A 15734-nucleotide genomic window follows, 5' to 3' on the forward strand; every position below is an offset into this window, starting at 1 on the left:
AATGGTATACAATATATTCATAAAGACATAAAACTTCGCGCCAAACCATGCCAATCAAACTTCATCCCACACTGTTTTAGTCACGAAGCGATCTACAAAAAGCAGAAAGATCTATCACAAAGAATTCGTGTGACGAATGAACTAATCTACACATTCTGGACATTGGGGTATGTAAACAAAAGTTGCTCTTAGAAGATTTAATAAATAGCAGATTTTGACTTCTGGTGACATGGTTTGGAACATGAAAAGAAATTGATTGCATTTAATTTAATTATATATTAATTTCAACATAATGTGAAAATAAGTATTATGTTCCATAAATACCGTACAGCAGTTTTATGTAAAGAACATGCTTAGATATAGATTATTAAAAATAACATAATTGAAAAATTTAAATAATAAATGATTTAAACAATGTGTGCATGTAATATTTAAATTTAAAAAAACTTTTTTTTTTTAATAAAAACAAAAGTCTAAATAATGCAAAGAGCAATAAAATTCTTTTAAATCTCAGAAAAATTAAAAAATAATCTAATAAAGTATACACGTAAATACACAATGGTATACAAAAGTAAACATAGAAAGCACAATAATCTTACAAATGTAAATTACAGTTCGAAATGATTCAATATAGTTTATATTATAACTATATAACTTTACTTTATGTTAAAAATATCGTCGATTCAGAATAGCACTATTTATTTATTTATTTTATTAGGTAAACAAACAGTATGTATACAAATATTGCCAATTTCTTTGTATATTAGTGTAAGAAACTCATGCACATACCAAAAAAATTGTTTACACTTAATACAATAATTTAAATTATGTTCAATATAATAAATGTAAAAGTAACGAAATGAAAAAATATTTATATAAAAATAATAATAAAGTTAAATGTCTGCTTCTCTCAAAATTTCTATAATTTTTGACCTAAATTTACATATATTTATTATATAAATAAAACACGAGTGATACTTTAATCCACGAATTTGGAATATCCAGTGACCGGTTTCATCGCTTTCGCGACATCTTCGAAAGCGATGAAACCGGTCACTGGATATTCCAAATATGTGGATTAAAGTATCACTCGTGTTTTATTTATATAATAAATTATAATGAACTTCCATCAAGAATTTTCACTTACAAACTTAAATGTTTTAAATTTACATACATTGTCACAAAAAATATCAGCCTCTGTAAATATATTGTTATATTGGTCGCATATTCTAGGTAATGTAGATTGTTTAAAATAGTTTGTTGACGCGTTGTCAGTGTAAAACAAAATATTTTGTCTTGTCGGTCTAGATGGCACACGGAATGGAAGTCTTTCTAGTAGGTTTGGAGAATCAATTTTATTATTTATTAATTTGAATAAAAATAACTGGTCCAACATTATTCTTCGATTTTTAAGAGAGTTTATTCCATGGTACTGCATACTTTCAGCGTGATTAGAAAAGTTAATGTTTAACCGGTAGTCGACCTGCTTAAAAAAAATTGTTGGACCTTTTCTAGTCTATTAATACTTACATTATAGTAAGGTGACCAAATAGGAGTACAGTATTCTACCTGGGGACGAATTATGTGAGTATACTGTTCGCGAATTGTTGCAACTAAACGAAGGTGCTTGACAAGTCATTCGTCCAGTACCTTGAATGTCAAACATGTCAAAAGTCGGAATAATCGGTATGCGCTTGTTTTCTATTTTGAACATCCGCTTTTCGGAAATGAATCAATATATTTCTTTTTTATGATTTTGAGAAATTTATTTATGTACAAACATAAGTTTATTATACAATATTTGAGACATAAGTCCCAACTCCATGGAAATAAAAGTCCGGTGTTGAGATGGGACTAGCAATTAGTTAACACAGACACGTCAGTATATCACCACTCAGAAACATAAAATATATATTTTTTTTAAAATAAATATAAATACATGTTTATATATAAGGCACATCAATATGCTAAACAGTAAACTCAAACATTCCGAAAATCATCAAGGAGTTTCCTACTCAAATCCCTCCCACTAAGGAAAATCCAGTCCTTAACTACTTTTTTAAAACATTTAAGTTTGTAAGTGAAAATTCTTGATGGAAGTTCATTGTAATTTATTATATAAATAAAACACGAGTGATACTTTAATCCACAAATTTGGAATATCCAGTGACCGGTTTCATCGCTTGCCCAGTCTCGAAGATGTCGCGAAAGCGATGAAACCGGTCACTGGATATTCCAAATTTGTGGATTAAAGTATCACTCGTGTTTTATTTATATAATAAACTTAACTACTTTCTTGAAAATAGTTTTTGTCCTTGAGAGCTTAAAACTCTCTTCCAAAATATTGAACATTCTCGGTGCGATAAATGAGAGATGTCTCTGAACAAAAGTCGTACGGGTTTTGGGTATGACATAATTCATGCTCTGGGAAAACCTCGTACGGACATTTTGCTGAGACCTTTCCTTATTGTTCGACCAAATTGCTTTTGCGATTTCTCAAAATCAGTTTGACAGGCGCCGTGGCGCAGTTGGTTAGACAGCCAACTGTGAAACGGGCGCCGCGGGTTCGATTCCCGCCAGTTGCAAGAAAAAAATCCAAGAAATATTTTTTTCTCAATTGGTCTGTGTGATGTGGTATATTTTTCATTACCTCCTTCCATATCCCCTCTATCCCACGTGCTGACAAGCCTCAAAATAGAGGCTTGGCAGGTTATTCCTTAAAAAAAATTTTTTTAAATATTGATATCGTATTTAATTTTTAAAACCTTCTTATACAAAAAACAGGTGCATTATTAGGCTGGCATCTTCTTCACTCATTTCAGTTCTCACATTTATCTTCTTTAACGTGGAAGTTCAGGGCTACAGGAAATTGGATATGGAACGAAGTTTCTTGAAAATGAATGATTTAAAAAAAAAATAATTACGAACTTTGAACGACGTCACTAGTTCTTCCGAATCAACCAATTATAGTGTTGTGATAGATTTCCGGTTTACGGAAAGCCAATTCACCAATCCGCAGAACTCAGAACTTAAAAAAAAAAAAAAACCACTGAATTTCCTCATTTTATTTAGGTACGCAGATACTCTCAGCGGGGTCGATCTTCAAAAATAGATTACAGGTGACTTTCGTGATGCAAAATGTGGCGCCTTTTTATATGATGTTTTAGAACCTACTTCATTATTTGTAATGTGGTATCTCCCCAGCATTATTCTGTTCCTAGGACCACCTCTCAAAGGTTTCTAGACTATGCTTCTCTCTTTCACTAATTATTGTAGAAAAAAAAACTATGCTTATGAGTTCGTGTGGCTCGTAAAAAAATCTTAAACAAGTACTGCTTAGTACTTACATTTGTACGTATCATTATAGATAAGTTGGTACTTAAACCTACTTTCTTTTTACTTAGTTAGCATAATGGCTGTCAATTTTTCGATTGGATTCGCAATTGATTTAAATAAATTTCATGGTTGTACTATTGAATATCGTTTTAAAAACCAAGTATTGTAATATTGTTCCGGTCAAATATACCTGAGCCCCTTTCATATTAAAATGAATAATATCGTCGATCGGCGTGCGTTACCGCCAATTTACAAAATTAACTTTTTCCATGAGGCAGAAAAACCTGCTCTTAAAATCAAATCAAATATTATAAAAAAACAAACTTTGTTATTTGGGTATAGTAAAAATCAACATGTTTTACAAAGAGTATCTGTAATCAAGGATCTGGGTATTGTATTTGATCAACATTTATTGTCATTTATACCTCATATTAATGAGATTGCTAATAGAGCAATGAAATCATTAGGATATATTTTAAAAACGATTGAAGATTTAAAATCAGTAGGTATGTAGGAATTCGGTTGTTGATGATTGGAGCTCCTACCCCAGTTAGAAATTTACAGAAAAGACACGAGGTTGCTGTTCGATGTTTATTTATTACATGGCGAATAAATAATGAATTGTGTCGGACGAGTGTTACGGCGATTATAAGTTGAAGTAACTGCACTTGAACTACATGCTGGAACCGAGTGACTTCGTCGAGCTGGACTGACTGACTGAACTGAACTTGTTGGGATGACTGACTGGCTTTGCGTCCTGTGGTCTCTTTATAGACCACGATCCTTTGAAGTTCATTTCTTCATGGCAGGGACTATTTTTATGTGCTGCAGAACGATGCTCCCGATGTATGTGCAGTACTGTTAGAGTTGCATTAAATGTTGTATTGGATTCTATAGAAAATGATGACATTGCTTTCTTCGGTCATCAAACTATTTCAAGTGAAACGTTTTAGCACGTGTGTGTGATCGATTATGGACTATCAATCCTACAGGTATTATATTTCAAGACTGTGTATGTAGTATCACTTATCAGGAGCATACTTGAATACAATTCAAGTATCCGGAGCCCATTTTACGGAGTGCAGGGGAAATTTTCTCGCTTTATCAATTACAAGCTGTATATTCCTTTTGAATTTTTAAACTATGACTTTTTAATGAATACACTTGATTTGGAATGTTTATCCAGAAGACGGAAACTGAGTGATTTAATGTTTCTCTTTAAGATAATAAAAGGCAGGTTGGACTCTCGTCTCCTGGCTTGCTAAATATGATTCGATTCTGAATACCTATTAGGACTATTAGGCATAATGTGTCATTTTGTGTTTTAATTTTTGCAACAAATTATGCTATTAATTCATTTTTTCCAAGATTACACGGTCTAGGGAATCAGATCAGTTGTATCGACATTTTTCACATTAGCCAAATCACGTTGTAACTTGCTATTAAAGAAATAATTTAGGATTCTGACTGCTGTTCTAAATTTGTAAAAAGAGAAAAAGAAATGAATAAATAAATACACGTTAAATATATATATATATATATATATATATATATGTATATACATGTGACTAGATTTTAGATTTTAGATTTTGGATTTTCATCGTTTTGCTAAATTTTTTTATACTTATTTTTTTTTAATGGTTTGTTTTTTTTGTTGTTGAGAACCCCTTGGTTGGAATAGCTCGTGAAGAGATCACTCTGTTAGCGTGTATTTAGTTCGTAAATACGCGTTAAAAATGCGTTTTATACGCGCGCTTTTGCATTCAGCGTTCAGAATACCACCCCTGAGTTCTTAGCACGAGACAGTTTGTATTATACCTAGAGCATTCAATCAAAAATACCAACAAATTAAAAATTTATGCTTTTTGCTATTTCTAATTTATTGCGTTATCTTTTTTTTTACATAAGAATCGCATGGTATTATAATAAAGCACAATGTATAAAACAACTATGTTATATGTTTAAATATATTGTTTTCGTATTAGTTCGTAATTTTGTAATAGAAGACTGCTGTGTTTAATGTTTTATGCTTTTGTTTATAAAAGGCATTTGTGCCGTGTGCACTGATAAAATGAAATTTTAAAAGTACTACCCCAATCCCCAGTATTATTTTTCTTCAGAAAACTCGCTTCCAATTGATCCTACGTCCTACGCATATCGTATGGTTCAGGAACATCCAATAAGAGTTATAAATTTTACAATACGAAAATTTCATTTTTGTCAAAATTATAGATTGGCGGCATAGAATTAAGAATAGTCCAGAAGGAGCGTAGAATCATATTTGAATACATCGGACTGTGTCCAATAATCCCCTCACTATGCCCCACTTTTGCCGCGCGCATTCGTGATGTCGCCGCGTAATGGGAAAAAAAAAATCATAACACAAATGTAAGGTAAAAAAAAAGCAATCTGTTAATTTCTCTTAAATTTTATTGTGCACGCGTAAATATTGATTGACACAACAGAGTAGATAAGTAAAGGGTCATTTAATATAAGTAATTGAATTAATGAATTTTAAACTTAAAATATTAGAAAAATTTTATTTGACATAAAACGGATATTTTTATATCATGTTAAATAATATTTGATGTTTTTAAGAAAATGTCGGTCAAATGTCCACCACAGAGTTGTTTAATTCGAGGTCCAATTTTCATTAGTTCTCTTATTAGATGAGTAAAGTAAGGTAAAAAAATTTACCCACCCTGGCAGCACTAACGAAATATTCATTTTGTTTCTTCGACAATCTGACAGATGGAAAAATAATTCAATTTTTAAGTAATTCATTTGCTACTTACACATTCATTTGCTAAGTACACATGATATGTGATCCTATCCTGTTTCTTGAAGATCCTAGCAGTATTTAAAAAAAAAACACAACATGACATAGTTGAATTCAAATCAGGAGTTGCGTACTGAGCGACGTCTACAAAGAAAATAATGGGTCAAAACGTAAACTTACTCATTTATGAGTAGTTTAGTCGCCTTCTGTTTGATGTGCGTATGCGGTTTTCGGACTATTCTTAATGAGGAAGTTCAGTGGTTTTTTTTAAATTTTTTATTTGTTAATAGACTGTTAAACTAAGTAAAACATTATTTAAAAAAAAAATTATATATCGTATAATCGGCGCTACGATTTTTCAAAGTTTTGTATTTCTGAAATAACTCCGCGTGTAACGTCAGAGGTTCATTTCCGCTTATTCTCATTTAGTTCTTCCCATTGGTCCAGAAGCGACAAGCAGACCGGAAATCTTCCATAGCTCTCAGATCATAGGTTGATTCACATGAACCAGTGACGTCATTAAAAATAGTGCGTTTTTATCAAAATATTTTTTATTATTTTTTCTGTACATTTTCAAGAAACTTTGATGTACAATTTAATGCTCTAATTTTTACCCCGCGTAAGAAAAAAAATTTTGTATCCAATTTCCCGTAGGGCTGAAGTTCCTCATTCTATGATTGGGCGGTACGGCACGCCGACCGACGATATAATAAGATAAATTTGACAAAATGGCTTTCCCCTTCATTTTCAAACGATAAAACTTCTGATGGTGTATTTATTGTTTATGTTCAGTCATTTTATTCGTATTATCTTTGATAATACTTTCTTTTTAATTCATTATTAGAACGGAGTGTTCAAAATGCGAATGATTGATGCGCGAATCATCCTCCCAATGGCGGATATCAATTTGGTTTATGTTCAATCTACATCTTCCCGCTGTCAAACTTATGCTTTACGCTGATTAATGCCTCGCTTTTCCGGATTTTAATTATCATTCGAACAAGCCCACGGCATTTCATAATCTCGATTATCTTCCTCAGGTCCAATGGGACGAGTTATTCAAATAAGGCCCTTGGACGCGTGTGATTTATCATAGTGAACTATCGAGAGGGACACGGCAGAGTTATAGAGAAATTCATTTCAATTAATGTTATATTAGATTCAAACTCTTACGTTTGACAGGTTAAGCAGTTAGTTTAAAAAATAACTAAGTTATTACCGACTCTTTGAACCGACGCGCTGTTAAAATACATTATCATTACGCGTGGCCAATCAAGTTTATTAAAATTTTACTGAGAAACGAGATATCGTAACCTACGTTAAGTTTTTATGAAGTAGTTTAACTATTATTATCTTGGCATGCTAGAAAACGTAGCCATAGGTTAGTGAACACTGTAAAATATACATTTTTATCTCGTTTACAGCAAAAGTAAACCCATTTTCCTAATCGTTATGCTCACAAATTAGTTAATCAGTTACAATTAGGAAGGAATGCAGACCTTGAGTGTTCATAAAATTACGCAGGTACCCACATAAACGCTTTTCTGCCCGGGCGGATAAAATGGGAACTAACATAGCTACCGTGTAATTTATTTAGCTGTTTATTCGAATTATCTACAGCAGCGACACCTTTACCCGAACAAGTAAGTTTGTATACCTGTACACGACCATTTGTGTCGGCTAAATTTATTCAAAATCTCAGCACCGCACGCACTAAAGCGAAACGAAATTAGGGGTAATTATTGTATTAAATCGAGTAGGTACTTGCGTACTTGTAATTCTAGGCTTAGGTTTCTATTTAATTTTCGCAGTGGCAACACGCAAGCCTTGGCGCGCTGTCAAAAAATATGAAAAGTTGAAAAGAAAGATGGCGCCGATAATTATAATGATTCTTTTGGTTGTGTCATGATAGATTGTGTGTAGCCGAGGGAAATTTCGACATGTTCTAGAGAAATGAACTATTTGTCTTTGCGAGTCGCGTAGTTTTCGCTTGTCAGTTTTAACGACCGAATTTGTGTAGCACTTTACATTATGTAGGTAGCAGCAGTAAGTTTGAGTCATTAAAATATTTAAGGTCATTCACGTCGAGACCTTTAATAACTTTTATGAGATTTTTCACATGTGGAGCATATCGATTATATTTTTTTAAAAATAAACATTTGACGAAAAAAAATTGTACGTTTTAGGAAACACAATTTAAAGGAAAGGGATTTAACGCTGTTTTTAGCAACGAATTAATAAAAAAAATCGCTTCATATCATATCTATATGACTTTATACTATTTTTTATTTTTAATAAAATAAATATTTGCGTTCTTATAATTTAGCCAAATCTTTCATTTTGAGGGCCATTTTCAACGAGTTGTAAATAACTCACTATTAGAAAAACAAATCAAGTTGGGGTAGAGTGGGATTCGAACTACAGACCTTTGGTCCGCGAGTCCGAGATACTAGCCACAGGACCACAACCCTATTTTAAATTGACATATTAATACATAGACGCGCCATATAGAGTTAGATATTTTGAAATGTGGTTACACGAAAACGTACCCATAGTTACTGAGTTTGTTTATTTATACAAGGGCTACATTCAACGACCATGCATATGCTACCATAAATTGTAGGATGCTCATTTTTGGTGTATAAAAAAGTTTATATTTTTACATTTTTTTATTATTATTATTATTATGGATAACTTATAAAGCGCCATTTTCGTAACAAAATACCTCAAGGGCGCTTTACATAGTGATTCTTTTAAATTTGTAATTTAATTAAAATAATTTATTTTGTTGTCACATGCTACGGATTTATTCAAATGATTTAAAGAACAAGTGGGTTTTAAGTTTTTTCCGAAACATCACTTCACTTTCACAGCCTCGCACCTCTGCTGGGAGAGCATTCCATGCCATAGGGCCTGCGACCGCAAATGCGCGTTCACTAAATTTAGTGCGCTGTTTGCGTAGAGGTATAATAACTTTTCCTCTCGTCGTAGACGTAGCTGATCTAAGCGTTAGACGCCTGTCAGCTAGTTCATCTGGAATGCATAGTTCCCTTAGATATTCCGGAGCAGAGTTGTGCAGTGACTTACACATAAGCCAACAGAGTTTGTATTCGACCCTCTGTGGAAAACGTAGCCAGTGTAGTTCCCGAAGTAGTGGAGTGATATGACTGAACTTAGAGATTCCGAAAATAAGTCTCGCTGTGGCATTCAATACAGATTGTAGGCGAGTCATTTTGTTCATTCGTAGACCTGCATAGATACCATTACAATAATCGACTCTAGACACTACAAATGCATTTATTAATTGACGGGCGGCATCAACCGGCAAATTTTTGCGTATGCATTTAATTTGTCTCAGCTGGTAAAAGCATGAACTTATCGTTCTACTAATTTGAGCGTCAAGAGAAAGGTCAGAATTAAGTAAAACTCCCAGTAGTTTAACGGTGGGTAAAGCGGTACTCCCTACATTGGGTAGAGCCGTATCCTGGATCAAATTCTGTCGTCTGGCTGAAGCGACCTATAGTTGTTCAGTTTTTGATGGGTTTAATGTTTAATGTTTTGTCTGTTTTCAGCCATCCAGTTTCCTATTTTCTCGATGCATCCATCAATTAAATTGACAAGCACACTTCTCTCGCCTGGTTTGTAATAAAAAAAAACTTTAGTATCATCTGCGTAGCAGTGAGACCACAATCCACATTCTTTGATAATGTTCTCTATATCTTTAGTGTAAAGGAGATAGAGGAGTGGTCCGAGTACTGACCCTTGAGGCACTCTTGTAGACACCCGAAAGTTGGTTGACTTTTACCCTGGAACACAACTGCAACTCAACTGCAAATCAACATTCGTTTTTGGTGAATCCCAATCAGATTATTTCCTTAAGTTCTTTATAATCTTAACCCTCACTGGATTTTGGGCAGTGCAAAAATCATTTTAACTGACATTTCTTGTATTTCAAAAACGTATTCCAATCAGCGCAGCCCTGTAAGTGAGAAGAGCTTATCAATTGCGCCGCTAGGCGTAGTTTGACGTTTAAAAGAAACAATATTTATATTAGAATATTAATTGTTTTAAGCGCTCATGAACAAATATTTACCAACGAAAAGTTACACAATGTTTATCTGAAAGGTTTTTACACACTTTCATGATACAAGCAAGCATTTTGGTTTCGATTCTAAACGTCACGCCTGGCTAGCGGTCGAAGAACGACTAAATTCGCGTTGGGTATGACTGAGCGTTTGGGCATGATTTAAGTGTCATCATTTTTTAGGGCTCAAGGCATGTGCGTATTAATATGCCAATGATTAACTCAATAAGTTCGTGCACACAAACAGTGTGCCTTCATTGAAAATAAACTACGCTAATATTAACAAACAAATCTCCATTTCAGTTTGAATATTTGTTTTCCTTTCCATTTTCAATCATGATTCACCTGTCGCTTTTAAATTAACATGCATTTGACTTAAGTGAAAAAACTGGAAAATCAAGTAGGCAAATTAAGTAGAAATGGGGTAATGAGGTTGATTTTCTAAATAAAGTATTCTATTAACGACCTTGAAATACCGGAAAATCAATAAAAATATCGTTTTTAGACAAACTAAACATATCCAATATCCAGTATATAATTTGCTTTTTAAATTCACTTTCAAGTTTTATGGCTGCCATGCTAATAGATTAGTGCCATAGGCCAAAGGCCATAGGCAATAACGCATCCCCGTCAAGCGTCTGTATTATGAAGAATTCAACATATTGTTGCGAACTCCTGAATCTCAATAGCCAATCTTCTATATCTATAATTCCACTCGTCCATGCGCTTTGTAGCTGCACGATGATTGGTTATCTAGCTTTCATATATCAACTTTAAAATACCTAAATTTTGTAAATGGGGTCTAGAATTCCAATCGTCTATACGCTTAGTAGCTGCAAGACGTGTTGTAATCTTACTCCTTTTTATTACTCATGTTATTATTTTTTCAAATATTATTAATACAATTAACTTATTTGTCAATTTTTAAAATTTGTAAATGGGGGCAAAATTTCTAACTGTCTATGCGCTCTGTAGCTGCAAGACGTCCTGTGATCTAGCTCCTATCTGTTATAATTTTTTATTAGTCTTAATCGAAAACGAGGAACTAGAATCCCAACCGTCCATGCGCTCTGTAGCTGCAAGACGTACTGGGATATTTATTAATTGTACAGCGCCCTTGAGGTGATTTTCACAAAAATGGCGCTATATAAATTATCCAACTATATATATATAAATATATATATATATATATCTATCTATCTATCTTATATATATATATACAAATGAATCGCCGTGTTGTGTCTCGCAAAAACTCGAAAATGGCTTGACAAATTTACGTGCGGTTTTTTGCAAAATTTTCTAATTCACGTACTCATGGTTTACAAACATTAACATCTTCAATATATTGAGTATAAAAAAGTAAGAAGCAAATATGTGTTTTCATCGATTTTCCAGGGTTGCATACGACTGAAATGCATATTCCAAAAAATTTGGAGAATGTAATTTTTTTGTAAATTAATTTTTTTTGTTATTTTAACGTTTACAAACATCAATTATTTTCAATGAATACGGAATTGATTCATTTCCTAACAATTTCTACATGTTAAAATATTTTTAATGGATTTTTAGAAACGCTTAAAAAAATTTAACCGACTTCGAGACATTTTTGAAAAACGGATTTTTACCCAGAATGCTTCACTGCCGGTAAGAAGCGTAGAGTTTGACATTTGCAAAAAGAATTCTTTATTTGAAAAATTATTATTTCATATTTTGTATTTCAACCACAAACAAGTACCAAGGTACCTACCAATTTAATTAAATCCAATATTTGAATATTAAAAATGTTTAGTTTTGGAATTCAATCATAAACAAGAACTTAGGTACCTACATATCAATGTTTTTGCATGCTTTCACGATACAGTCATTTTTCTTTTATTATTATTTATTTATGTATTTATTGACGGACTTAAACAGTCCATTCCAACAATGGTAAACACATTTTCTTATACTAAATACAGGTACAAATGAAATAAAATACAACGAAATAAAATTTAAGCTAGGACAAAAAAAAATTACAACCTCAAGACAAAATCTGGTCTTTCTTAGTTCTTTCTTTTCTTTTGGTTTTGAATTAAATGTCAAGGTCACGTCCAAACACGGCTGATGATTCGATTAAAGAACGACTAAATTCGCGTTGGGCATGGGTTGAGTGCCATAATTTTAGAGAGCTCAGGGTAAATAGCGCTCTGATTTTTAAAAATCAACACATATTCCTGTATTTTCTCCATGGATTATGGTACTAGAGTAGTGATTTTTGCATGATTTTGATTTGAGCCCAACGAGGCCTCTAGTTTTAAAAAGTCCGAAATAAATAACGTGTGTAATTAATTACGAAAAACATGTTTGTTCAACCAGCTAATAGCAGGCAAGCTAACGTTCGGGCAGGACAACGTCTGTCGGGTCCGCTTGTTATATATATAATTTTTCTGTACGTGTGATGTCACTGAACTCCTCTTAAACGGCTTAACCGATTTACGTGCAGTTTTCATCGAAACGTAGATCTTTGCGCTGCGCGTGGTCGTATATATTAAAATTTACAATCGAATCTGTAAAAAAAAAGTTAAAAGCATAAAGTTTTTTTTCATCGACCTACCGGGGTTGCTTCGACGAGAATGCACATACAAAAAAATGAAAATTTTTTGTTCGTAAAAAAGTTTGTTTTTGAATGTTTACAAACAACATTAGCTTTTTATGGATCTCAATTAGATTATTTTTTTACACTCCTTATAAATTTTTCCCATTTAATTATTTTTTACTGGATTTTTGGTAATACTAAAATAATATTAACTGACATTCAATACATTTTTGAAAATCGCATTCATGAATAAAGTGCACCCCTGTTGGTGAGAAGAGCCGAGCTTGACATTTGCAAAAAGAATTCTATATTTGAAAATGAATTACTTTTAGTTTTGGAATTCATTCGTAAACAAGTACCTAGATACCTACCTGCTTATCAATGAAAAGTCTTTTTCCAAGGTAATAGCAGACAAGCCAACGTTCTGGCAGGACAACGTCTATCGGGTCCGCTAGTACAATATACAATACTGTTTTGTCCCGAGACTCTACCATTATCCACGTGTAAACAGCGATTTGTCCCAAGACATTGCCACCGAGATAGACGGGCAGGCTATCTCCGCGGAATGGCTGCATTGTCGTCGTGTTAACACGCACGGACAGGACCTTATGACAATAGCGATTTGTTGGAGGGTCGCTCCCGCATATTTTTTTGCCGAAAATGGAGGCATAAAAAAAACATTTTAATTATTTTGTTCATTCTTTAACTCTTTAAACACTGGTAAACAGATATTTTGCGTGCCGAGATGAAACATTGTATTACCACAAGCAAAATATGTAATATTCTAAAGTTCAGATATTTGAAAAATAAATCATGGATACATACCGCTCAATAATTTCACTTTCATAATTTATAAAAGTAAACATATAATTTAGCCCTATTATACCAAAATACGCTGACCTCGTGGTGTAATGGTCAGCGCGTTTGCCTACCATGCTAGAGGTCTCGGGTTCGATTCCCTACGTCGTTGATATGAAATATTTATGTAAAAGAGTGTTTTCACAGAGAAATATTTCATGGTCCCTAGACTGCTAGACTAGTACCTGAAGCGTTAGACTGATCATCTTACCTTCATGTAATAAATAAGATACGCTGCAATTGGTATACCAACGCAGTGCCCAATGCACTATTAGGAGCGGAAAGGGAATGATGATGATACCAAAATAAATTTAAAATCATTAATACGCTGGTCATCTTACACTCGTGCATCCCCCATCATTGTCAATAACCGACTGAATCTATTTTACATAGACACCGGCCACTGAACAGCGTCTCTGTCTTCTTTGTTATGAGTTCTATCTTCGTGCTCTCTCTCTCATACAGATTCATTGCTGTATTGGGGTCACATTCATTCTTCGCGTATCAAGGATAAATATTTTTTGTACTCAAATCCAGCATAGTTTTACAAATTTTACTTTCCAAATCCGGTGTGAAAATGTCCGTTTGAAGATTATTAAAATATGACTTTGTCATTAAAAAAAAATAAGAGAGACATATCAAGTGTTGTATTGTATGTGGACTAGTGCGACATCACAGCCACACAAAAGCTAACAATTCCAATATATATATTGGTATAAAATAAATAATATTTTTCGTGAATGTCCCAGCGTTCGTCCTGCTTGGTCAAGGCTGTTCACGGAGATGGGACAAGACAATATATTGTCATATCTATTGTATTGTCCACATGCAAACAGCACTTTATTAAGTGGATGCATGGTATGACTCTTCTTCATAAAAACGTATGCCCGTATTTTCTTCCCGGATTATGGAATTGGAACGATGATTTGTTTACCCCTGATCAGTGTTGCCAACCTCCATCAAGCGAAAATCTCTAGAATTATTATCCCCTTCAAAGGCTGTATACACGGAGGGGGGGTGGCCAGAGTTGTTAACCTCTGGATTTATGGTACAATTGTTCGAAATTTCATACACAAAAAGTGCAAGTAGATTAATAAAATAAATAATTATAAAAGAAAATGTTTTGTCATTACAGGAAGAATTGGATCTCACTGCTCTTAACAAGGCAGCCATGTTGGCTCTTCCGGGGGCCAAAAAGTGGCAGATCTACTGCAGCCGAAGGCCTGCGGGCTCTACGCCCCTCGGAGATGACACCCCCCGAGCCCCCGATGATTACGTCCTCATCCTCAGGCAAATTTATAATGTGAGAAAACTAGTCACATATTTTTTTTTTTGCAAATAATTATTTATGTTTTGATAATTTATGCAAATATTTAAATTTCAAATTTTATTTCAACTTTAGAAATCCTACAAAGCCAAACATTTTTAACAAAGAGTTCAATCAGGAAATGAACATAACCTAACCCAAGTAGGTGTACTAAATTTTAGTCTGCATTCTTATCCAAGACTGTTATAATTATTGGATTTCAGACTCTAGCGGCATGCGAAACCATTCCAGAGGAAGAACTAGAACAACGCATATCTCAAACAGAAGGTCTGAAGACAGCCTTGCGTACCGCAGCTCACTCCTTTGTGCTGCAGTTCATGGAGCTCGAAGGACTTCCCGCTTTACTTGATGTACTGGGCAGGCTCGACTGTTTGACAGGACGCACCGCGCTGCATACAGGGCTCATAGGATGCCTGAAGGCACTCATGAACAACTCGGTAAGTTGGAAGCGCAGAATTTATTAATCATCTCAAAATAGCATTAGAAAATGTCACAATACATGAAAATTTTAATGCAATAATTTAGATGAAAGTATTTTAAGATGTATATTTTTCTTTTTACCAGAATGGACGTGCTCATGTGTTGGCTCACCCGACTGGTATCAATATCATCGCCCAATCCCTGAACACTGACAACATCAAGACTAAGATAGCAGCTCTGGAGATACTTGGAGCTGTTTGCCTAGTTCCCGGAGGACATAAAAAGGTAACAATATTACATTATTGAGTTAGTTAACAAAGTAAGGTGGCGTGCTTAAAATCTAGAAAAAATCTTT

At 33.7% G+C, this 15734-nt stretch overlaps 1 protein-coding gene across 2 annotated transcripts in view; it reads left to right on the forward strand.

Moving 5' to 3' along the window:
* The window catches only part of DAAM (disheveled-associated activator of morphogenesis-like protein), a 40489-nt gene that overhangs the window by 5109 nt on the left and 19646 nt on the right, over positions 1 to 15734 (forward strand). For both annotated transcript variants that reach the window (XM_088238072.1, XM_088238073.1), the window contains exons 2-4: positions 14768 to 14935; positions 15163 to 15396; positions 15524 to 15664. In XM_088238072.1, the coding sequence (XP_088094198.1) occupies positions 14768 to 14935; positions 15163 to 15396; positions 15524 to 15664 (543 nt within the window). The remainder of the gene's footprint in view (positions 1 to 14767; positions 14936 to 15162; positions 15397 to 15523; positions 15665 to 15734) is intronic.

This window comes from Micrasema longulum, unplaced genomic scaffold, assembly GCF_059751315.1.
Source record: "Micrasema longulum isolate JH-2025_06_02 unplaced genomic scaffold, ASM5975131v1 h1tg001826l, whole genome shotgun sequence".
Classification (NCBI taxonomy): Eukaryota; Metazoa; Arthropoda; class Insecta; order Trichoptera; family Brachycentridae; genus Micrasema; species Micrasema longulum.